This window comes from Zingiber officinale, chromosome 10B (assembly GCF_018446385.1).
Source record: "Zingiber officinale cultivar Zhangliang chromosome 10B, Zo_v1.1, whole genome shotgun sequence".
Classification (NCBI taxonomy): Eukaryota; Viridiplantae; Streptophyta; class Magnoliopsida; order Zingiberales; family Zingiberaceae; genus Zingiber; species Zingiber officinale.
Genome location: NC_056005.1, coordinates 11,284,898 through 11,310,494, shown reverse-complemented (window position 1 = coordinate 11,310,494; position 25,597 = coordinate 11,284,898). Strand labels below are relative to the sequence as shown.

The following is a 25,597-nucleotide window of genomic DNA, read 5'->3' as shown; positions in this document are numbered from 1 at the left end:
CAGCCACAATGAGTCAGTTGAGGGTAGAAGATAATGGATAGATCAAGGCATGCCAATCATGATGGGTCAAACTGGCCTCAATAGGCAAGATAAATCAATTGGGCTAAACAAGTCAATCAAACTACGCAAGTTAGGTGAACAAGCTAGTCAAGCTTGGTCTCACTAAGTAATTGAATTAATCAGGCACGCCTAGCCAACCAATCAGGACAATTATACTAATCGAGCGAGTCAAAACAAACCAACCAATTAATTGAGTTAATATACACACTTAGCATATGGGTCAAGCAAATCAAAGTTAAAAGGCCAAACAGACCAATTGAACAAATCAAATTAATCAGCATAAACAAACACAATTGAGGGGGGCATTTAGCTAATCAATATAATCGAGTCAACCTAGCTAAATGGTCTAATCAAATAGAATGTTCAATAAAATAAAACCAAATAAATGTATATTTATTATGAAAATTAAGCATAAGAATAGAGTAGCTATACCAATTCTATTTGATGAACCATATTAAAGACTACATATTTTTTAATCTATTCTATTAACTATTCTATCGGGTGAATAGCATCAAAAAAGAGAATAAAAACCAATAAAGCTGAATTATGAGTTGTATTATTATAATAAGTAAAAAAAACAACGTGTAACAAAATGAGAACACATAATGTGGAAAATGATAGATAGGTAATTCATAAAACATAAGTTTGATTGCAAGACTGATAAACATATAAATTCACGTACTCAATAGAACAAATTGCGGCCATATTGACCAAGGGATTGCCTACTCAAGAGTTTACGGGTAAGTGGAACTGAAGAATATTCATTCACCATCTTGTCACTGTTCATTAAATCCACCTAAGATATTAAACTCGGCCCACATTTTTCGTACGTGATTCCAAAGTTTTTGCAGGTAGCAGAGGGGCATTAGACAATTTAGTCATTCTAAATACGCTAGTGCACGAACTGTTCCTGCTTTCAGCCACTGGACAGCCATATCTACCAAATTAATATCCCTGCCTCAACTTCTCTTCGTACCGATTCTTCTCGTCCTGCAAATAGGTTGCTAAAAGTGAGCTAGCTTCTTCACGGATTTGGTAACAGGGGGGACAAAATGGCGCATTGTTATTATGATGTATTACAGGAATGTGAACCATGCTACTCAAGAATCATCGTGTCAACATAATTGACAATTTGAATTTAAGAACATAATTTTCACCAACATAGACTTTAGGAAAGCTAAAGAAAAAATCATGAAATTAGAACAGCACTAATATATACTCAAAAGTTTATGAATAAGAAAAACACAATTCCTATAGAATTGTGTAGCGATGGCATATATATTATTGCATGGGTTGTGCATATGATGAGACATAAATGACTTGCCTACCAAGGTACCAAACCATCAGGAATATTTTGACCGAACTAGTCCTCCATGATCAGTTTCATCAGGAATATTGTTCTTCTTGGCCTCAACCTTTCACCAGGCTAGCTAGATTAAAGATCGTGCTTTCATCCTAAGGAAAGGGCACAAGAAGATACAAACATGCTCTAGATAATTACAAGGTTTCCTTCATCAGCTAGCTGAGTTGGTTAATTAAGCTTTGTATTACCTTTTGCATTGTTATAGGATAGTAGAGTTCATGATAAAGTCCGTTTCCTTACTCTATTGCTTGTGTTCTATTTTCAGGTTTCTTCTTCGGAATTCAATAAATGTAATAATGAATTTTCATTTAAGAATGGACTCAATAGTTACAATAACCATGGGTGATTTGTTGTCTTCTGTGAACTCAATTCGATCTGCTTCATGATTTTGCAGAAAATGGCTTGCAGATAATTTTGTAAGATTCAGTTTTAATCAAACATAAATTCAGCATTAAATGTCTAGATGAGTTAAAAAATTTCTAACCAATGAGTAGCAGGATACATTTCAGGAGTTAACAAAATAAACAACTCTACTTGAAAAAGGAATGGGTATTGAGCACCAGACCTCAAAAGATTTCTTCAGATAGTCAAGCTCCTTGTCAAGATCATCAATTGCCTGTGTATAAGCTTGTGTCGGAGAAGACTGACTTGTTGTTTGGATCTGGAAAGAACAAACTGATTTTATTCTCTTTTACATGAATGCATACTAAAGGGAAAAAAAAATGATGTAACACCACATTGACCCCTCAAAGCACACAAGACTGACAAAAGTGAATTCTAACTGATGCATATTCTGTGTTTGTATTAATTGTGTTCAGATCTAATCTATAAGAATATAAAAAATGACTGTAATACATACCCGAACTATGATTTTGTACTGCAGAGGATGAGGGAGCTTGTAGCCTGCGAAGAGCACATTAGGGTCCCTGTGCAACTGCCTACAGCGACAATATGTTTAAAGGATTTCCATTGTTTAAAAAATATTCTAACTTCAACGACAATATAATTATTTTCTTTCAGAAAAAAGTAACATTAATAATAAAATGAAAAAGTCAAGGGATTCACATTCGAAGGATGTTTCCTACAGTGTGTTCTTCACGTTCAATAGTGAAAGCAGCTGCATTCACAATCTTGGTGTCCCTCTCATATGAAACCCTATTTTTTCAAGCAAAAGAAAATTCACATGATAAGGAACCAAAAATGCTTGACAAGTCAGAGTGACCAAGCTACAAACATCCAACTAGTTTCATGTCACCAAATAAGAGCTGATTTATCCATAGTCAAGCAAAAGCATTGACAGAAATTGGGGCAAGAGGAAGAAAAACAGACTAGCGGTTTTTCCTTACTTTTTGGTACCTTCGGGCACAACGAATCGTTCATAACGGTCAGGAGCATTCATCCTTCTCTACCTCCAGATATGAATGGGAAAGAGAAAGATGTGATTTGCTACAAATCAACATAAATAGAGATTAAGATAATCACATGACACTAAATGGAAAACATTCATAGAGCAGAACATCATCAACAATGTCATGCCCCGCTCAATTTAGGTCCACCAAATGGACTTTCTTCTGAGTGCATGATTTGAAGTAATCCGAGGGCAAACTTAATTAAAGCACATACCTCCAACAAGGAATCACGACCTAGGTAGAAATGTAGTCTATTGAGCAATCAACCTGTAATTAAAGACTAAAAAATCATCAATGATAGTGAATATAAATGTGCGCAATGGATCAATAATAAATGCAAATGAATTAAATTTCTTCTAGAAGAATATCTAAGAAGGATTAACAAGCTTTAATTTACCAATAGTTTTAAGATATCACCAATTATCAAGCTTTATCACCAATTATCCAGCTTTAGGTTCTCACCGACTAATAAACTTTAAGCCAACAATGATTAGCAGCTTTATATTAACATCAATTGTCAGTTTAGATTATTAATAATTATCCAACTTTAAGTTGACACCAATTCTCAACATTAAAATTATCAACAATTTATCAACTTTAATGATACATTTACTTGCATTGAAAGGAAAGAGAGGACTTTCAGAAAAAGGAAAGAATGAATTCATGAAGAAAAGGGGAGAGAAAGAAAGTAGGGTAAAAACATGATTACTTAAAGGGCAGAAGGGAAAGAAAAGAAAGCATTTTTCCACAATTATGTTGAGACTACGACAATAGGGCATTGATATAATGTTCAATATTTTCCAAATACGGGGATCAAAATTGATTCCAGTATTTCAAGTAATCTCCAATTTTATGTTCCATGTAGCCTAAAAGATGGAAATTTTCCCCAGAAAAATTGCAAGTCCACTACACTCTTATAGCAAAAACAACTAGCTTAAATAATGCAACTAGATGTTGGTAAGTGATGCTCCAAGAAAATTATGGACTATTTAAATGTACGAACAACAATAATTGAAGCTCTGGTGGTGGTAGGCGACAAGAGTTCCCACGGGCATCATTCCGTGCTCTTCGTTTCCGCAGCATAAAACCAAGTAGAACAAAGACGAGAACCACAAGAGCGAAGAAAGATGCGGACTTGCAAAGTGGAAATTACACAGACCTCATTCTTATTGGCGAGCTACAGAGGTCGCGGCCACAAAGCGAGACGAGCGAGGCGGTGACCTAAACCCTTGCTCGAAGCAGTAAGGTGGCTGTTCCGATGGCTTCTAATTTAAGTAGACGTTCGCACGTGGGATGCAAGTCGTGGCGTGGGGTCGCCGGACCCTCGAGGTGACTTCGTTGTCAATTTAAGATGGAACCCGATTGATTGGGTGCATTTTTAATTTGGTAGGTTTTTAAGATTCAAATTTTAATTTTGATAAATTAATAAAAAAATTAACGGAGGATTAATTTTAAAACGGAGCACAAATTCTCTTCTCTCCACCGCAAATTACGATCTAAAAAATGAATCATTATATTTATTAATTTATGAGGATGAATTTTATATATTAAATAAGTGAGATTCATCTCCGTCAACTAATCAACTTGTATGATCCATTCTCTGAATCATAAATTATGATACAGAGGATCCTGACTATTAAAAACGTTGATTCGATGAGTCATTCGATGAAAGTGCATTTTTAATTTACAGTGCTTGATAAATTTTTTTTATAAAATCAGATCGATCATCTTAATATTAGTTGATATAAGCTGGATATTTGATGTTAAAAAATTTAAAATATAAAAATACCTTTCTCTGGCTAAGGTACGTGAAACAGCAGGACACCGATGTAATTTTCCAAACGCCCATAGTTTGATTTTTAATTACTCTGCACAAATCAACTGCGCAAGTCAGGATGTAAATCAATTTAAAATACCCTTAACCAATTTCATTACAATTGATATAATTGATTTGTGTCAGTTTCAGAACAATTTATGTCATCTCAATTATAGTACAATTGGTTTTGGATACAATTGATTCTCTTAAGGTTAAGGTTAGTCTTGGCTGTAAATCAAACAACAAATCATGGAATGACACATTTGTAAATAAGTAGATTAAATCATTTAAGTAAAATGGAGGGTTCATACCACGAGAGCAATTACACATTGTAATGATATAATAATATTCACTTTCCCTCTATTGCTCTCTCTTTCTATGGCACTCTCATTGTCTTAGATGTTACTCCGTAGCCACACCACTCATCCCTTCTCTCTCAATTCAACAACTTTCCATTACAAAAGGTGGCTCTTTGAGGGAAAAAGAGGGGTCTCCGAACCAAGTCCAAATTAGACCCCAAACACTACTCACAAGTGGATTCAATCCTCATATGCACCCATAACAAATGGGCATCAAAGCCTACCATTATGACATTTTCTTTTCACCTCCCGTCAATCTGTCCCAAGACTAACACGGAAGAGGTAAATCACAGGCGGCTACTAGCCTTTGGAATAGTGACTAGCATATAAGGGAGGTATTTACCTCGGCTTTACCGAGATTCGAACCTCAGACCTCATTGTGACAACACCTCATGTGCTAGCCACTAGACCCATCCGAGGTGACGTATCAAAGCCAACCATGGACAATGACATTATGCAACATTTTCTTGATAAATCTAAATAGATAATCAAAGTGTTAGTGAAGATTAATATCGATTAAGCACGTGAAAAAGAGAAGCGAAAAAAAATAATATGCAACTATCACATCCTTGGCAAAGAAGATGCAGACCAAACAAATGACCCTCAAAAGGATTGAAGAAGATTGTCATAGACACAGAGCTGACTGTAATTCCCAAATGACCAATGCACTTAGATGGATAAGATGTTGGGCGTTACAGGAAACGAAAGGCTTCGTCTCTTTCACTGCTGCAAACGGCGGTTTGCTGCAAATGCCAAGGAGACGAAGGGGCGTCCTTTCCCCTTTGTCTTCCTCAGCCTTCCTATAAAAGGAGCGTCCAAGCACAAATCTGGTTAACGAAGAGAAACGGAGGAGAAGGTTTCAAAGGTGATTAGAGAGGGCAGAAGTGTGACGCGACGGTGATTTGGTCGAGCAAAGGAAAACGTCCAGAGGTTGGGATTTGGCTCGTGGACGTTGAAGCGCTTTCCGGTTGCCCCATGATCGTGCTTCTGATAGCGGCAGCCTCTTCATCGACCGGCGTCTTCGGTTGCGGTTCTTCGGGAGATCACTGTGAGTGATTAAAGTTTACTTTGTTTAATTGTTTTTTCATGCTTTCAAAACCACCAACAATGGTATCAGAGCATGGTTTTTAAAGCATGAAAATCGACGCGAAAAGGCTCGCGTTTTTTCTTCTTCTGTCACAAAGAAGAAGATGAATGGTAACATTGTTCGTCATTTGAATCGATTAACCAATCAATTTAATTGAATTGGATCGATTGAAATTGTGTTTCAATCGATTCAAAATTGCGCACAGTAGTTTAATAGATTCATGGATCGATTGAGAAAAAAAAACGCGAACAATGTTTTCTTTTTTTGACGAAGTGCAGATTCTTGAATCGATTCAAGAATCAATTGAAGAGAAACAAAAACGTGAGCAGTGTCGTTTTTGACAAAGCATAGTAAAAGCTCACTGAATCGATTCATGAATCGATTAAAGGCATGAACAGTAGTTTTTTTTCGAAGCACAGTGAACCATGCGAAAATATATATATATATATCCTGTTCGTTGCCTGCATGAAGCACTGTTTAAAGATTTAATTGAATATTATTAATATTCTGATAAATAAACAGTGCATGAGTAAAAATTTAATTAAATATATTTATTAATTAATTAAATACATAAGTAAATGTATTATTAATTAATAAATATTTAATTAATTTATGGTTCAATTGACTAAAAATGGAACTCTACCAACTTGTCCAATTAAATCCAGGTCTGGTTTAAATTATTAGTTGATTTAAGCAAACCAATTTGATTCAATGATACCTAAAGCTGGTTCAAATTATTTATTACTTTAACTAGTTCGGTTCATTATTGAATTAATTAGGGTGATCTTGATTACAGAAGTTGGGTTGATCAAATATTTCCGGATTAGTTATGTTGTGTCAGATTTGATCAATAAAATTAGATTTGTTCTAATGTGTCAGATTTAATCCAATGGGCATTGTATGAATCAAACGGACCTAAGTTTGATCAATAAGTCTGAGATTGACTCAAATGAGCTTAAACAATAACAGAACATAGGTCCAATTAGATTAGTTCTAATAAGGACAATAGACTAAGTTTAACATTTGAACTCCTGATTGACTGGTCTAATGGGTCAATTGACTTAAACTCCTGAAAATCGAGAAGATTTATTTTTCTTGATTTATAATGATGGTATTCCTGTATAAATTGAATTAAACTGGTTTTGTACTAGTTTGTCAGTTTTGTACTGACTTATTTAAATTCAATTTTTCAGACGGCACGGGCGATTACCACATTGACTCGTCACGAAGTGCGGCGAAACCAACTCCGAGAGGAGATTCAGGAGATAGAGTATAAGTCTGCTTATGGAGTCGACGGACATGTTAGACGCCTGGATAGACTATTTTGGAAACTTGAGCAAGAAGAGTTTCTAGTCCTGGACAGTTATAGGATCTGGGCATTGATGCATTCATTGTCAGAGTATCCCAAGGTAATAACAGACTATGTATGGGGGTGTCATGAAGGATGTGTCACTTATTCAGTACTGTGCGAGGAACTACTTCACCATATGGATGAAGAAGAGCCTGAAGAGTCTGAAGAGGATTAGGAGATGCTCAAGGAAGATCCAGAAATGGATCTGATGGAGAATCCTGAAGCTGCCCCATCTGAGATTATCCCAAATGAGTCCAGGTTAATAGGGATAATGTTGGCTGCCACACTAGGGTTTGTCCTAGTGGGAGCAGTGCTGGCCTATCTAGTTTACTAGTATTCTGTTTACTTTCGTCATGTACGAACAGAGTTAGCTCATCTAGTTTTTTGAGTCATGCAATAATTTTTGTTATTATGTACGAACAGAATTATATAATGAAATGTTTTGTTATATGTTAACAAACTTGGAAATGATTAGTTCATTTCAGGAAATGATTAGTTCATTTCAGGACATGATTAATTCATGTGAATATGATTCGTTCATATATCCATATGATTAATTCATATGAAAAATAATTAGTTCATTTTAATAATGATTCGTTCATTATATATGATGTGTGTAATATGATTGATAAGTGTTGATTAGATTAGAACATACAAATGATGAGTGGAAACAATGTTATCACTTGATTTGTAAACTAATTCTAATTTACATTGAGTCAATAATTAATTGCACATATATGAATTACACTGAAATAATAAATAATTTATTTATTTATGTAGATCATGACAACTAAAAACATCATAGCTGAACTCAATAAGGGTGAGAAATTATATGGGGATAACTACAAAATATGGCACCTCAAGATACAATACGTTCTTAAAGAACAAGAAGTTCTAGAGGTTGTGAATCAATTCATGGAGGAACCAGTTGATGGTTCTACAACACAACACAGACGTGACCTTGATGCATATAAGACATGGAAAAGGAAGGACTTTATTGCTAAGGGTATATTGATTAGTTCAATGGTGGATGACCTGGTATTTGAGTATGAGCCATTACCATCTGCTCATACTGTCTAGGTAGCCCTTAGAGAGAAGTACAGTGGAGTCAGTCTGAGTAAGCTCCGTCAACTAACTATCAAGTTTGATAGCTATAAAAAGCGCTCGAATGTTACTATGACCCAACATCTCAGGGAGATGGGTAACATGATTCGAGAGCTTAAGACTGTTGGTTATACGTTGACCGATGAACAATAGGTTCAGGCAATTATCTATTTCCTTCCTGATTCTTGGGAAACGATGAAATAGAATCTAACCCACAGTGAGAGTATCAAGACTTTCACTGATGTCTCACGCCATGTTGAACTTGAGGCGGAGATCTATTGAATCCGCAAGGATTTCTGGTCAAGCTTTTGTAGTTGAAGGTTCTGGTTCCAAGAATAAGAAAAGATGGTTTAAGAAAGGAAAGGGAAAAGGAAAGTAGGCTAATGCTGTTGTTGCGAAAAATCAAATCAAGAAGAAAGGAAAAAAATATGGACAAAAACCTAAGAGCAAGTTGACTTGCTTCAACTGTGGCAAGAAGGGTCATTTTGCTCGGGAGTGTGCTAAGCCTAAAAAGGTAGATCCATTTTTGTCTTCTTTCCACGAGCAATATGTTGCAAGTACAGTGTTGTTAGATGATTCGTATCCTTTGTGGATTGTAGATTCAGGAGCAACGAACCACGTATCTCGTGATCGAGCTACATATGTGGAGTACCGTCGGGTACTAGTTGGCAACAAATGGATATATGTAGGAAACAATTCAAGAATTGAAGTCAAAGGAATTGATACTTGCAAGCTCAACCTACGTGGTGGAGGCACCTTATTTCTACATGATGTCCTGTACGCTCCTAAGATTCGACTGAATCTAATTTCTATTATTTGTCTTCTTGATTTAGGTTACAATGTACATTTTTATAGTCGTTATATGGAACTTTGAATTAACTTTGTGTTAATTGGGCATAGTTTTGTAACAAATGATTTTATAGTTTTTGATGTAGAACCAAATAGTAATGATGGTTGTTTTTCAAGCATTGCTCTTACTAGTAATGCTGATGTTAATGATGAAATTTGACATGTTAGATTGGGACATATAAGACAAGAATGAATAAATAGATTAGCTAAGGAGGGCCTTTTAGGCATTCATGCTAAGATTAACTTGTCTATATGTGAGCATTGTCTTGCGGGAAAGACGACTAGGAAACCATTTGGTAAGGCTATTAGGGCTGAATCACCATTGCAATTAATTCATTCGGATATTTGTGGTCCAATGAATATGAAGACTATATATGGGAGTTCTTATTTTATTACATTTATCGATGACTTCACACGCTTTGGTCATGTGTATTTGATTTCTCATAAATCTGAAGCATTGGATTGCTTTATTCGTTACTTGAACGAAGTTGAGAATCAATTGGAACGTAAGGTTAAAACCTTGCGCACTGACCGTTGAGGAGAATATTTGTCTGATCAGTCCAAGATAATGTGTAATGAGAAAGGGATTATTAGACAGTTGACTATCCTTGGAACTCTACAACAAAATGAGGTTACTGAAAGAAGAAATAAGACTCTTCTTGAAATGGTTAGGTCTATGATGACGCAGACTAATTTTCCAATTTCCTATTGGGGAGATGCATTATTAGTTGCGACCTATATACTTAACAAAGTGCTTTCAAAGTCAGTTCCATCTACCCCATATGAACGTTGGACAGACAAAAAGTCAGATTTAAGTAATCTGAGATCTTAGGGGGCAGCTACCTACGTTCATGATAAGACTCATGAACATGGGAAATTAGGACCCAGAGGTAAGAAGTGTATCTTTATAAGGTACTCTGAGACTTTCTAAGGGTTATGTTTTTATTGGTGAGCGACAAGATGAAACCATCTCTGAAATAGAGTCAAGAGATGCTACTTTTCTTGAAACTGAGTTCCCAACACGAGGTGAAGTTGATAAAACAATTCCTCTATATTGTTAGGACCAAAAGTAGCTAGAGGGGGGGGGTGAATAGCTCGTCGCGTTCGCTCGGTGCTCGGCGTTGCTTGTTCCTTCAAAGATGTGCAGCAGAAATACAAAGAAACAATCACACAACGCTAACACGGTTGGTTTACTTGGTATCCACCTCACAAGAGGTGACTAATCCAAGGATCCACACCAACACACACACCCTCCACTAAATAAAACTCTCCTTTATGGTAACTACCAAGGGCGGAGAAGCCCTACAAGACTCAATACAAGAAGAGAGGGAAAGGATACAAGAAATACAAGCTTACAAGCTTACAATGAGTATAAACCCTAACCCTAGCTTCTCTTCTTGGCTTTGATCCGCCTCTTGACTTGGAAAACTTCCAAGATCCTTCAAGAACTGGCGATCTGAGCTTTGTGAGTGCTGTGGAGGAGCTGGCGAGAAATCTGGAGTGAATCGGAGAAGAGATGCCGAAGGAAATGAACGTCTGCGGCCTTTATCGACGCCAACGGTCGGATCCCGATCGATTCGAATGTTCCCAATCGATCGGGGAGGCTTTGGATCGATCCACGGATCGATCCAGAGTGCCTCTGTGCTCTGGAAAAGCGCCTGGATCGATCCACGGATCGATCCAGCGCTTATCGCGCGAAGCAGCCGCGTCCCAATCGATCCACTGATCGATTGGAACATCTGGATCGATCCACGGATCGATCCAGAGGCTCTCTGTTCGCTAGGAAAGGCTTGGATCGATCCACTGATCGATCCAGCTCCTGGATCGATCCACTGATCGATCCAACACTTGGTTTTTGCCCAAAACCAAGTTCCAAGCCTCTCAAACCAACATCCGGTCAACCTTGACCTGTTGGTACATCATGCCTAGCATCTGGTCACTCCTTTGACCTGCTAGGACTTCCCACCAAGTGTCTGGTCAATCCCTTTGACCCACTTAGACTTTTCTATTCATGCCAAGTATCTGGTCACTCCCTTGACCTACTTGGACTTCCAATCAGATGTCTGGTCAATCCCTTTGACCTATCTGTATTTCCTCGTGCCAAGTATCCAGTCAATCCTTTGACCTACTTGGACTTCCCAACACCAGATGTCCGATCATCCTTGATCCATCTGGATTTTCCCTTGCCTGGCTTCACTCACCAGGACTTTCACCTAGCTTCACTCACTAGGGTTTTCCTTCTGCCTGACTTCACTCACCAGGACTTTCACCTAGCTTCACTCACTAGGGTTTTCACCTGGTTTCACTCACCAGGACTTTCACCTAGCTTCACTCACTAGGGTTTTCCTTCTGCCTAGCTTCACTCACCAGGACTTTCACCTAGCTTCACTCACTAGAGTTTTCACCTGGTTTCACTCACCAGGACTTTCACCTAGCTTCACTCACTAGGGTTTTCCTTCTGCCTGGCTTCACTCACCAGGACTTCCCTGTCAAGTATCCGGTCAACCTTGACCTACTTGACTCTTCTTCAATCAATTTCTTATTGTCAAACATCTAAACTCAAACCAAGACTCAGCTTGGTCACCCAGGTCAACCTTGACCTGAGGGATGTTGCACCAACATATATGAGATAGAGGAGGAGGATAATGTTCCTTTATCAATAAATTAGGAGATACCTGAATCTAGTCAACTGAGTGGGAGTAATTTGCCACTGAATGAGTCAGTTTCTCAACCGTCTAACTTTCGAAGAAGTAGTTGTCAGATTATTCCTCGAAGAAGGTTTGATATTGAGAATGAGACATTGATGGTTCTCCCAGTCGACGATGAGGAACCTCGAACAGTTGAGAAAGCTTTGAGAAGCTCAGTTAGAAAAGAATGGAAAATTGCAATGGATGAAGAAATGAAGTCAATGAGAAAGAATCAATTTTGAGATTTAGTCAATCTTCTTCCGGGCCGAAGGGCTATTGGGAATAAGTGGATTCTCAAAGTAAAGAGGAAAGTAGATGGATCGATTAATCGATATAAAGCTCGATTAGTTGCAAAAGGATATGCTCAAATGGAGGGTATTGACTTTGAAGAGACATTCTCCCCAATTGTGAAGTTTGTGTCAATACGTGTCATCCTAACTATAGTAGCACAATATGACATGAAATTACATCAGATGGATGTAAAAACGACTTTCCTTAATGGTAATCTTGACGAAGAAATCTATATGGTACAACCAGAAGGTTATGTTGTTGAAGGCCAAGAAAAAAGAGTGTGTAAACTTAGGAAGTCTATATATGGGCTACAGCAAACGTCAAGACAATAGAGCATAAGATTTAATGAAGTAATATTATCTTATGGTTTCAAAATGGTCAATGGGGATCATTGTGTTTACCAAAGAAAGGAGAAAGGAAAGTTTGTCATTTTTTCATTATATGTTGATGATATGCTAATAGCTGGAAGCGACATAAAGTGTGTGATAGAAGTTAAAAGTTGACTTTCATCATAATTTGACGTAATAGATATGGGAGAAGCAGAGTACATCTTAGGAGTGAAGATCGTTAGAGACCGGTCAAAAAGGCTCTTGGGTTTGTCTCAAGAAGCTTATATCACTAAGATGCTACAACACTTCAATATATCAGATTGCAGCATTGAACAGGCGCCTATAGCGAAAGGTACTGTCTTGAGCAAAAGTATGTATCCCAAGACTCCTGAGGAAATAGCCGAAATGAAGAAGAAATCATATGCCAGTGTCATTGGTAGCTTGATGTACACTATGTTGTGTATTCGCCCTGATATAAGCTATGTTGTTGGCTCAGTTAGTCGTTTCCAGTCAAACCCAGGATCGAGACACTGGAAAGCGGTGAAGAGGATATTCAGATATCTTAAAGGAATAGCTGATTATTCCCTCTGTTTCCAAGGATCAGATATGCGCCTAAGTGGCTACTCAGATGCAGATTGGGCAGGGGACCTTGATGACAGAAAATCCACATCTGGCTATGTCTTCTTACTGAATGGTGGTGTCATCTCATGGAATAACAAGAAGCAGGCTTGTGTAGCCTTGTCGACAATGGAAGCTAAGTATGTGACTTGTGCAGCGGTTGTACAAGTGGCTGTCTGGCTAAGAAGGTTCTTGAAACATCTGAAGATTGCGGAGGATAGTGGGAGTCCTGTTACTGTGTACTGTGACAGTCAAGTTGCGATAGCTTTTTCAAAGGATCTCAAATATCACAGCAAAGGCAAGTATATAGAAATTAAGTATAATTTTGTAAGGGATATTGTTGACAATAAAAATATTATTCTTGAGTACATCCCTACACGAAATACACTTGCTAATCCTTTTACTAAGCCATTGACTAAAATGTCATTTCATGGGCATGTGAAGTCTTTGGGACTTCGAAGAATATAACTAATTGTAAAGACATTATGATAAATGAAAAATGTCATGATTTATTCAGTGTGTATGTCTTTGTTACATTCGAATAAAAGTCTCGATAAACATGTTGGCAGATGGAGATTGATCCACTCACATGGACAATCATCTCTATTTGTTGAGTACAAATATATGTAAGACCGTTACTTATGGGACAACTTATGTAGCTGTGAATAGAGATATACCCATAAGTTAAGGTCGTTTTGATATTTGTATCAAGATGAGATCATTTGTGTAATGATTGGAGTAAATGCACCCACCATTTACTGAATCTGCTTGAAGTCAGATTAGAATTCATATGTTGAATTCAAGATTAGACATTGGGAATGTCTAGATCGAAATATGTACGATGTTAAATTTTGAGAAAAACATGCGCTATTTTTAGGAAAAAGAATAACATCATAGCATGTGATTCATACCACATATGCTATGACGACAAGAAGGGTAGTAGGAGAATGGATCCTTGCTTCTCTACTATATGAGACCCTTGAGATTATAAGTTAATCTCGATTTTATCCTAAGTGACTATTTAGCTGTCTATTTGAAGTTCTGATCAGTGTCTGCTACTTTAGCATGTTTCCTATTGGCTATGGATGATTCGGTCTATGGAGCATAACTAGGAAAGCGACTGATTAGAATGAATATATTCTAACTAAAAAGGAAGATTAAGATTGATTTACATCTGTGACATTTATTCACTAGTACTGGTTACATTTTTAGTTTAGTACATAAAATGTAATTATGAATAATTTGTTTGATTGGAGATGTTGAACGTACTCTTGACATATAGTCAATATGAGGGATTAGAGATGTTCATAATGATGTAAATAATTTAATCTGGGGTAAAGACAAGTCATTTATGTCTCTGATTCGTTCTATGGACATATGTCTCTGATTCGTTTTGTGGAGCAACTAAGTAAGGTGTGAAAATCTTTTTAACAGTTGAATGCTCAATGTGCTTGCTGTCGCACGAACCATTTTCCCTAATGTATGGAATGAATGTTCTTATTTGATCTTTGTGACTAAATTTTGCTCTGGTCTTCGTGACTTGATCCTCATAAAGTCTATGTGACTTATTTGGTCTTCGTGACTAATTTGCTCTGGTCTTCGTGACTTGATCCTCATAAAGTCTATGTGACTTATTTGGTCTGTGTGACTAACTTGCTCTGGCCTTCGTGATATGATTATCTTGTAGTCTATGTGACTGACATGGTCTATGCGACCATATAACCTTGTGGATTGACTTGGACCAGTGGGAGATGTTGGGCGTTACAAGAGACGAAAGGCTTCGTCTCTTTCGCTGTTGCAAACGCCAGGGAGACAAGGGGCGTCCTTTCCCTTTTGTCTTCCTCAGCCTTCCTATAAAAGGAGCGTCCAAGCATAGCTCCGGTTAACGAAGAGAAACGGAGGAGAAGGTTTCAAAGGTGATCAGAGAGGGCAGAAGTGTGAGGCGACGGTGATTTGGTCGAGCAAAGGAGAACGTCCAGAGGTTGGGATTTGGCTTGTGGACGTTGAAGCGCTTTCCGGTTGCCCCATGATCGTGCTTCCGATAGCGGCAGCCTCTTCATCGACCGACGTGTTCGGTTGCGGTTCTTCGGGAGATCACTGTGAGTGATTAAAGTTTACTTTGTTTAATTATTTTTTCATGCTTTCAAAACCACCAACATAAGATCACACTAGTCATCTTTTCTTAGAGCTCCTCCCTATGTTATAGAACTAGTTAGGGGACCATCAAAACCTTTAAAATTTAAGAGAACGTTCGGTTTGCATGTTTTCTATTTTCATTTTCTGAAAAATATGTTTTTTTTTGAAAAATACTGGTTTGCATTTTCCACGCCTACTTGCTAAAAAAAAGAGATAACATTTTCTGGAAAAATATGGAATGTCCAAAAGTCATTTTCTATTTTCTAAAAAATACGCGTTTTTAAAAAAAAAAAAATGAAAAAAACACAAACCAAACACTATCAAAGTATCCCATTTTTTTATTGTGAAGTAATTTTGACTAAAATTATTATAATAATATTGAAACCTATTTTTCTTAACAGATTTTTTATATAAAAAAAGTATATAAAGGAGTTTTTTTTTTAATTTTAAATATTTAAAATACTAATAAAATAAATTCAAAAGTTTTAATCGTTAATAGAAATAATAAATTAATTTTATTTAATAATTTATATATTGATTTGTTTGTTTGTAAAATAATATATATATATATATATATAAAACTTAAATTGACACTCGTTCAAAATTTGAAACCCGAAGCCAGATCTGATCTATATGTTATTCACCGAGCGGCCTACATCCAAAAAGGGTGAGAGAGGGCAACACTTTTTCGCTTCCCTTTCTCCTGTCCATGGTTCTCCCCGAACCCTAACCCTAGCCCTTGATCCACTCATCCCCTACTTCTCTCGCCCGTCTCCCTCTTCTTCGTCCCTTCTCGTCACATCGAGTAGGAGTCCACGGAGGGCGGGGGGATGGAGAATCACAAGAAGACTCCCGTTCGGGTGCGCTTCCGCGTGAGAGCCAAAAAGCATGGCTTTGAAGCCGGCGGCTCCGGCTCTTCCGACGCCCGGAAGCGCCGGAGGCAGTTGGACTGCACCAACTCCGTCCGGAAGCTCCTGTGCCGCGAGATCGGCGGCCACCCTCGCATGGCCCGATGCTCCTCCGATGCCGCCGAGAAATTCCGCAACATCCAGCTCCAGGCGAGTCCAGCCTTCCTCGTTGCCTTTTGTGGCTTAGGGTTCGAATTTTTTGTTTTATTGCCCTGACATTGTTGACTAGATATTTAATCTTGAGCCTTGGAGTCCGGTGATCATAGTTTCTTGCCTCATGAGGGTTGCTATTTTTTTTTTTTCCTTTTGTACTCCACCTTAACATCGAGGGTGAAATCTGTCTATGTGATATTGAGATTCAACTGATAGATTGATAAAGTTCAATGTGACTGTCAATGCCTAATGGTTGCATTTAGATAAGATGCGTAGGCCTTTCTGGACATTATTTTTCTGTGAAGAATTTTTGGTTAGCCTGCAAAATATATTCTCTAGTGATCACATGACCCTGCTCTTTTTTTCTGTGAACATCTAGTAATAGGGTGATTTATAAATATTTTTCTTGCATATAAATATTTTCACTTAAGTTTGTCTTTTAGATCTTTGTAAAAATTTCTGGTACTAGCAGGGTGAAAACATGGCCTAGGTTTTTCTGTCTGTGTAGGGTGGTAAGAGAAATATTTTCTTGGATGTTAGTCCCAACACAGGAGAGCGATACTGGTTTGGCTTTGATCAAATTTTGCAAGTAATCACTAGATAAAACAATGTGGGCAAATAAGCGATACATTAGTTAGCCATGTTGATGCTTGTATTGTTGACTCTAGCAATTTTTTCCTCCTTTCTTTTAAGCATTAAGTTTATTCAGAAGTTGCTTATCGGATTGGGAAGTAGCATTGTTAATAAACCATAATAATCGTGCAAATGTGGTGAGGGCCCTTGTCGCAGCAACAGGTTTTCAGTGCATGGTGAAAGATGCATAATGTAGGGTGAAACTGCTACAACTTATGACAACACATATTACTTGGATGATTAAGGATTGTGTTGGTCTTGAACAAAGAATATCTCTTTTAGTAGTTGATAATGTGATGTTTGATTAGATTCACATTGTGGAAAGAGGAAATAATGTATTTTAGTTTAGATGGCTGTGAGAATTTTCAATCACAACGTTTGAGTCAGTTTTATGCCTATCTAGGTTATTGAGCCAGGTAGCTTTGCTTTCCCATCTCAGTGGTCTTTGGTTTCAACCAATTTTTAATTGGATACAATCCGTGAAAGTAAAATAATGAAAGTTACAAATGCTGATTTTGTATAAGATTCAATTAAAATTGATTTTCTTTCAACAATATTGGGGAAATAGACTTGTATTCAAGGAGTTGAAAAATTTTCATCACTGTTTTTTGTTTTCTCTGGGCATCCCTTCCAATGAATAAGGAAACATTGTCTTTACGATATACCATTGATGTGAGAATCTGTGTGAATGTGTGGGTTTGAGTGTTGGATCAACCCTGAAGGAGTATTTTCTGAGAAAAACAATATATAAAGATGGAGGTCGCAATGTCTCCCATGAGACAGAAAATCCTTCTATATGAAAATTGCATTGTTGTTTAATGAGTAGAAAATAAGCATTAGAATGATTATTATCATTTTTTCACTGTATGAGATTAATAAATGGAGTAAATGCAAAGTGTCTTGGAGGAGTATATAAGGACATATCTTATATGTTGTATTCATTTAGTCCATGAGACACATCAACAAGTATTTAGCAATATTTATAGTTAATGTAAGTTTTTTTTTCTTAAATCAATTTGTGTCTCATGTATAAATTTGTCTGAACTGTGTTTCTTGAAAGAAATAGGCAAACTTCCAAATTAATAGATGAGCTTGATATCTACCATTTACTATAAATAATCACAATACTATTTGTCAAATTGAGTTACATTTCATGATCATTTTGGTGAACTTTTGGATCATGAATCATATCAAATTGTGACTCATGAACTTTAGGCCTTGTTTGGTTTTTTTTTGTTTCTTAGAAAATAAAATTTGAAAGTTGAAAAGAGAAATAAAATGCAAATATTAAAAATTGTTTTGCCTTACACATTTAAGATTATTAGAGATGATTGATCTGATGAATTATTTATTTTTTTGTTTCTAATTTGAAATGAGTTTATTTTAGTTCTAAAAATTGCAAACTGAAAATTAAAATATATTTCATGAGCCAAACAAGTCTTTAGAATCGTGAAGTTTTAAATGTAACTAAAAATGTATGAAGTATCAAAAGTTTTAGATATTTCACCAAGAAGGATATTGATGAGTATATTGTTAATAGGATATAGTGTGTGTGGTGGAAATAGAAAAAAGGCTTAGAGCTTTGTGTGACTCTTAAGGTAAAAGAAAGTTCTTTTAATATTATCATATGACCCATAGTTGTGAAAAGCGCACGCCTGACTGTGCCTAGGCGCAGTTAGGCATGCCATTTGTGCTTGGGTAGTGACCTAGGCGCAATACTTGAATGAAGCACGCTTAAGCACGTGTCTTTTGAGAGGTTAAGGTGTGCTTAAGGCATGATTTTATTAGCTTTATTGAAGTTTTAAATTTTTTTTAAAAAGCTAAACTCATACCTTTAAATATCCTTTAAATTAATTAGGTTGCATTAACTTGCATGCATGCGACACATTTTCTTGCTTGACTCTTCCTCTCTCCTAGAAAATGAATATCAACCTCCCTTAGTCCCTTGCAAATTATGGCATAATTATATTAACATGTTAAAATCTCTAAGGCCTATTTGTGTTAAAATGCTATCAAGGATTATTTTGAATAATAAACCAAGAATCAAGACACAATGAAAAGTTATGGCTAAAAAATGTGATTACTTCAAGATTAATGGAGATAAATCTCGTAATGAGATTGTGCGAATGCACAAGTTAATTAATGGTGAGACATTTTTAATAATTATAAAATCTCTTAAATATTTTAAGTCAAGATTTGTTAAAAGCCTTCCATTAATAACTATGATGATAGTTAGAGTTTTACATAAGTCGGTACGGCTCAGTCGCGGGCTTATGTCAGAACATTTATAATTTATCATAATTATTAGTGGGTCAACTTAACTTGAATTCATTGGCTTGATTAACTCAGCTAAGGTCAATTGATTTGAGGGGCAAGTGTTGAGTTTGAAAGATTATAAGACTCGACAAGAATAGCGAAAGTCACATGGATTTGTGATTAGCAAGTTAAGGCTTATTTGATGAATGTAGCATACATGTACAACTCAGTTGTGTGCATACTATATGATTCATGGTTTCGGTCCTACTAGGAATTGTTACCAACCAATTCCTGATTCTAACAGTTGGGGCTATTTGACTTGAATAAAATAATAGGAGTTATAAAAATCCTTTATCAAATATATTCTACAAATACTAAAACTTAGCTTTAAATTATTATATTTTAGATGGCAAACACAAGTACCTTTTCGTTGCGAAGCAATCACTAGAAAGAGAATACCCTTGGTTCTAAAAATCGTCCTGAGACACGAGAGAAAACTTTATATGCTGAAAGATGAACCAATGAAGGAGCCTACGCCCGACGCGAATAGTTATATTATTCTTAATATATGGAAGATGCACTGGATGTGCAATGCATCATGTTGTCTTCTGTGTCTCCCTTGCATGCATGCAACACATTATGATTGATCCATGCACATTGCTTTAATGAAGCATGCTTAAGAGCACACCTTTTGAGAGGTTAAGGCGTGCTTAAGGCATGATTTTCTTCGCTTTATTGAAGTTTTATTTTTATTTTTAAAAAATAAGCCAAATCCATACCTTTAAATACCCTTTAAATTGATTAGGTTGTATTAACTTGCATGCATGTGACACATTTTTCTTGCTCGACTCTTCCTCTCCTCTAGAAAATGAATATCAACCTCCCTTACTCTCTTGCAAACCTATTTCACTAATTTTCTCTTGCATGACTCTTCCTCTCCACTTAAAAATAGCATCAACCTCCCCTCCCCTCTATTCCTTTGTCAAACGTGAACTCTTCTCTCGCCTACAACATCAACATCGGTCTTCTAACTACACTTTCTTGCTTTTCTCTTTTTGTTTTGTCATAATGGTATATTTTTTCCTCACAAATTTAAGTTCACAAGTTTTCTTATTAGTTTTGTTTTTCTCTCTCACAGAATTAAATTGTAAATTAGTTCAAAATTTACATTCTAATGATTTTGTTTTTTTGTTTCTCAGAAATTCAAATTGTAAATTAGTTTAGAATTTTTAGTCCACTGATTTTGATTTTTCTCTAATTTGAAGTTTGATTTTGATTATGAAGATAAACTATTTTAATATTTGAAGGTTAGTGAATTTTATATTTACATTATTGTTTAATAGTTTGCGAAATATTTGAATTTTGTTAGTGAAATATTTTGGTAAAAATTCTATATATATGTTTGAATTGTGAAAATTTATACCCAAAGTGTTTTACTTTGGTAAGGTGTGTGTCTCACCTTGCGTGTAGCGCCTCAGCCCCCACAACATCTAAACACTTTTGGGCACCTCATGCCTCATATAGTCATAGTTATGAATTATAGTGTTGGACAATAGTAAATACTACATATAAAAATTAATATTTCAGGTATACGAATGCTTTGATCAATGTGTGAGATTATCAGAAAAAATAAAATAAAAAAGGTCACTGTCCAAGTGCTATTAGGTGTAGCTGCAATTAGTGATGGAATAATAAGTTGAGTTGATATGGAAATGTGCAACGACATCAAATTTTTCTAAAGTTTCATAGGTTGAACTGATTAAAGTTGAAGGTGGAAGGAGAAAAGGTAGATTGTAAAACTCTAGCTTTGCAATAAAAAAGGATTTAGTTAATTTGAATGTTATCATTTATGAACGACAGTCTTGCAGACTTAAGTGGAGAGATAAAATTTATGATGCTGATCATATGCAGGGTTCTAAAAATCAGTCTAGGCGCCTAGGCGCTAGGCGCCAACCAACCCCATCGAAAACATGTTAGTCGGCCAGCCTAGGCAGCCCTAGGTGCTGACTAATCGGTTGAGTCGTCGGTTTTCATGATTTTTTTTTAGTTTGAGGTTTTAAATTTAAAGCCCAATTAAAAAAAAACTAAAATGTAATTTTTTTCTTATAAACCCTAAACTTTAGTCCAACAAGGAAATCGATTTGTTGGCTTGCCCTAGCGGTTCGTACCAAACTTCATCTTCAATGTACTAAGCAACCAGAGTCAGAGAAATTAGAGCGAATGAAGAAGTCCACATTTCTGAGATATTAGAGAGTTAAGAGGTTGGGGAAATCGATTTGAAGACAAATTTGTTGTCTGATCTTTCCTAGCGACTTGGACGCGATTGAATTGAAGGTTGACCAAAGTCTCATCCTATGAAAACGTCATTTTATCAGACAACCCAAAGAAGCTCTAGAGTGAGAGAACTTCATGAGGATGATTTTGCATCCGAAGAAGAAGAGGATTACAATGATGATATTGAATTTATGTCCGATGAAGAACAAATTGTTGAAAATTATGGAGAAGTAGAATAAATTTGTGATATTTTATTAGTTGTGTAATTTTATACTCATTTTAAATTTGATGTTATTGTGTTGGAGTTGTAGAATGTGATTTATTATGTAATTTATGTTGACACCGTGGAATCCGCCTAGCTGCGCCTAGTCCCCGCCTAAGCGGTCTAGGTGCTAGGTGTTAATCTGACACCCGACTAGCGTCTAGCGAATTTTAGAACCTTGATCATATGATGATAATTGTGTCAACTTGATATAATATTATTTTAACAGACTTTTTTTTATTGTGGAACTGAAATCAGTTTTTTGTGGTGCAGGAGGAATTTGATACTTATGATAACAATGTTAATTGGTTTGTAAAGTTGCAATTTCTAAAAAAGAGATCAAAAATTATTGAGATTGTTTCAGCAAAAGATATTATATTTGCCCTTGCACAATCTGGACTTTGTGCTGCTTTTAGCCGAAGTAAGCCTTTGATTTGCACAAGGATCTCACTTTTGTTTCTTCTTGATGATAATGGTAATGACTTTGTTTCCTTTGTCAGCCACTAACAAAAGGATTTGCTGCTTGAATATAAGCCCAGATGAAGTGATTAGGAGTCTTTTTTATAACAAGAACAATGACTCCCTTATTACAGTCTCAGTATATGCATCAGATAATTTCAGTTCGTTGAAGTGCAGGACAACTCCAATTGGGTAGGAGTCATGATTCATTCAATCACTTTAATTTTCAAGCAAATCCTTCTTGATTTACAATTTATAATTCACTATATCATTTCATGTTCTAAACATAATTGGCAAGCATGTTTAGAGTTATCAATAAGTTATAGTTTGATAATTAAATAGATTTCTTTTTATTCTGTTTGAAGTAGATGATTTAGGCATACACCTTTATTGTGCAATCACTGCGAACTGGGACAAACCTATTGGTCTTCCTCTCTCTCTTCCTGCATGCTGCCAATTTATGCTTTTTCTCATCTTCACGTATTTCCTACAGCGTAGGCTTTCATTCTTATTTGTTCTGCTATCGGTAGAATGCAATTTAGTGCCTAGCAGTAGCAGCACCATATACTTATCATGCTGTTTTAAAAATTGAGTGTTACAGTTGACGCTTTAACTTATTTATTGACAGATACATTAAAAGGAACCAATTAAATGCTGGATTCCCACTTTTTGAAAGTGAATCTCTTAAATGGCCTGGCTTTGTCGAATTTGATGATGTAAATGGCAAGATCCTAACTTACTCAGCGCAGGATGGGTAAGCAGTGTGTTTGATGCATGTTTTATCTGTGATACAAAATGCTAATAATTATCCTGATGATTGATACTATATTTGTAGCATCTACAAGGTTTTTGATCTCAAGAACTACACATTTCTGTATGCAATTTCAGATAAGAATGTGCAGGAGATCAAGATCAGGTTCTATTTCTGTTATTTTTTACTACTAGTGTTCATTTAAGCATTATGGCAATTCAGGTTTAAAATCTTATTATGTTCTAAATTGATACAGCCCAGGAATAATGCTGTTAATATTCAATAGAGAACCTAATTGTGTTCCATTAAAGATACTCTCAATTGAGGATGGAACTGTGTTGAAATCGTTTAAACACTTGTTACACCGAAGCAAGAAGGTTGATTTTATTGAGCAATTCAATGAGAAGCTTCTTGTTAAGCAGGAAAATGAGAATCTACAGATTTTTGATGTGAGTTTATCTATTCTGCTTTTTACCCTAGAATAGTACTGGCCTCTAACAAGCTAAAATCTTCATTTGATTGAGCAGGTGAGAAATTCAGAGATTACAGAGGTTAGCAGGACAGAGTTTATGACACCATCAGCTTTTATCTTTCTGTATGAGAATCATCTTTTCCTAACATTCCGAAATAGGACAATTGCTGTTTGGAATTTCCGTGGTCAGCTAGTCACCTCTTTTGAAGATCATTTGTTGTGGCATCCAGATTGCAACACTAATAATATTTACATAACTAGTGATCAAGATCTGATAATTTCATATTGTAAAGCTGAAGAGGGACATGGCAATGAGGGAGAAGGTATATTCAATTTCCTTCATTAACATTGTTGCTGTAGCAAATTCGATGTTAGTAAACCTGTTGTGTTTTTTTAGTCTCGACGGTTGGTTCCATCAACATGAGCAACATCCTGACTGGTAAGTGCATAGCCAAGATATCTGCTTCTGATCCTGCACTTCAGATCAGTCCTCGCAAAAGAGGCGACACAGGTAGATCTTTGATCAGAAGCACTGTCAGAGAAGCACTTGAAGACGTGACGGCACTATTTTTTGACGAGGATAGGAATGAAATTTACACAGGCAACAAGCAAGGTTTGATACATGTATGGTCAAACTAGTTTGCAGTAAGTTCCTAGCATTGTTGCCTAACTGTAATATATTGAACACATCTGAGATCTTAAATTCAAATTCTTCCCTTGTGATGTATGCTTTGACAGAGTCCTTGTATTTGTTTACATCTAAGTGGAGCAGATGTAATCTATCGTGAACTTGTTGATGTCTTTTGTTATCCGTTCCACTCTAACATCATGATTTATTTAACTTGATTGAATACATATTTTGAAACAAGATTGAGGTTATTGCTGTGCATAGGTATGTTCTATGCGTACGTTTTTTTTTAAAACAAGAACGAGGATGGTTGTATTACGTTATTGGTAATAGAATTTCGATATATGGAGCACTGCTGTATCAGTGAATCTATTCTACCTTATTATAATGGAGGTTGTTGTCGTAAAGGGTGATCTTGTCGAGTTAACAGCAAGATAAATAGCAAGATCTGCATTTAAGCCAATGCAAAATAAGCTAGGTCTATGTTAGAACTAATCTAATGACTGATTCACGTGACAAAAGGTGATTCGTTCGTCCCCAGTGTCTCCGTCAATCTGTCCCTAGGTCAACACGAAAGAGGTAAATCACGGATGACTACTAGCCATTGGTGCAAATAGCCAAGACATGGGGGAGGTTATGTTCGGTCACGCTGAGTTTTGACCCAAGACCTCATGTAATAACACCCCATATTTTAACCATCGCACCATCCCGAGTGGACATCTAATGACTGATTCACGGTCACACATCAGTCGTGGTACTCGAGAAGATTTTTTTTCTTCTACAGTGGTATTCGAATTTTAGGTTGGATATTTTTAAACAGTAACAAAATTGTTGATTAGATAGAAATGAATTGTAATGTACATTTTTAAATATCATGGAGTTCGGATTATTGGTGACATTGGGATGCCATGCCTATTTTTTTCACTAGAGAAAAAAAAAATCTTTTATAATGCATCAGTGTTGGTTATCCTTTGTAATGTATGGTAGTTAAGATTCGAATTTTAAATCTTGATTAATCATTTTACTCATCGTTGAGTAAGATAGTAGTGGTATTATTAATTAATCAAATAAGGAGAGTTGCATTAATTTTAAGATTTTACTATTATATATTCCAAAGCTTTTACTACACTGAATTTAAAAATTATAATATATTTGATAAATTAAATTGCAGTATATGGATGTATGAGACATATACTTTAAGCAGTGGCGTAGTCAGAATTTATAATCAGGGGGTGAATTCAAGTTAACCATGGCACATTGTTGAGGTCATGCCTGATCTCGCCACCTCGCTGCAAGGCCGTAGCCCAGGCAAAACCTCACAGCGAGGTCGCAGCCAAAGCGA

The 25,597-nt window shown here is 36.2% G+C and overlaps 2 protein-coding genes across 4 annotated transcripts; one reads left to right on the top strand and one right to left on the bottom strand.

Moving 5' to 3' along the window:
- Window positions 1–666: 666 nt before the first annotated feature.
- On the bottom strand, window positions 667–4,127 carry LOC122030313 (DNA-directed RNA polymerases II, IV and V subunit 11-like). Of its 3 annotated transcripts, none has more exons than XM_042589512.1 (7): window positions 3,992–4,127; window positions 3,047–3,099; window positions 2,770–2,869; window positions 2,509–2,578; window positions 2,283–2,357; window positions 1,989–2,084; window positions 667–1,050 (listed from the first exon to the last, which is right to left on the bottom strand). In XM_042589512.1, exons 3-7 carry the CDS (start codon window positions 2,820–2,822, stop codon window positions 1,006–1,008), a joined length of 339 nt encoding a protein of 112 aa, XP_042445446.1. In that variant the 5' UTR covers window positions 2,823–2,869; window positions 3,047–3,099; window positions 3,992–4,127; the 3' UTR covers window positions 667–1,005. The 3 variants fall into 3 exon arrangements, with proteins under 3 accessions (XP_042445446.1, XP_042445444.1, XP_042445445.1); XM_042589510.1 differs by having other exon boundaries at window positions 2,283–2,361; window positions 2,489–2,578; window positions 3,992–4,123; XM_042589511.1 differs by having other exon boundaries at window positions 2,283–2,361; window positions 2,489–2,578; window positions 3,047–3,112; window positions 3,992–4,088.
- An 11,969-nt stretch (window positions 4,128–16,096) lies between these two features.
- LOC122029719 lies at window positions 16,097–24,429 on the top strand. The gene is made up of 8 exons (XM_042588828.1): window positions 16,097–16,517; window positions 22,219–22,366; window positions 22,446–22,596; window positions 23,033–23,158; window positions 23,240–23,320; window positions 23,412–23,604; window positions 23,683–23,950; window positions 24,025–24,429. Exons 1-8 carry the CDS (start codon window positions 16,290–16,292, stop codon window positions 24,264–24,266), a joined length of 1,437 nt encoding a protein of 478 aa, XP_042444762.1. The 5' UTR covers window positions 16,097–16,289; the 3' UTR covers window positions 24,267–24,429.
- The last annotated feature ends 1,168 nt before the right edge of the window (window positions 24,430–25,597 follow it).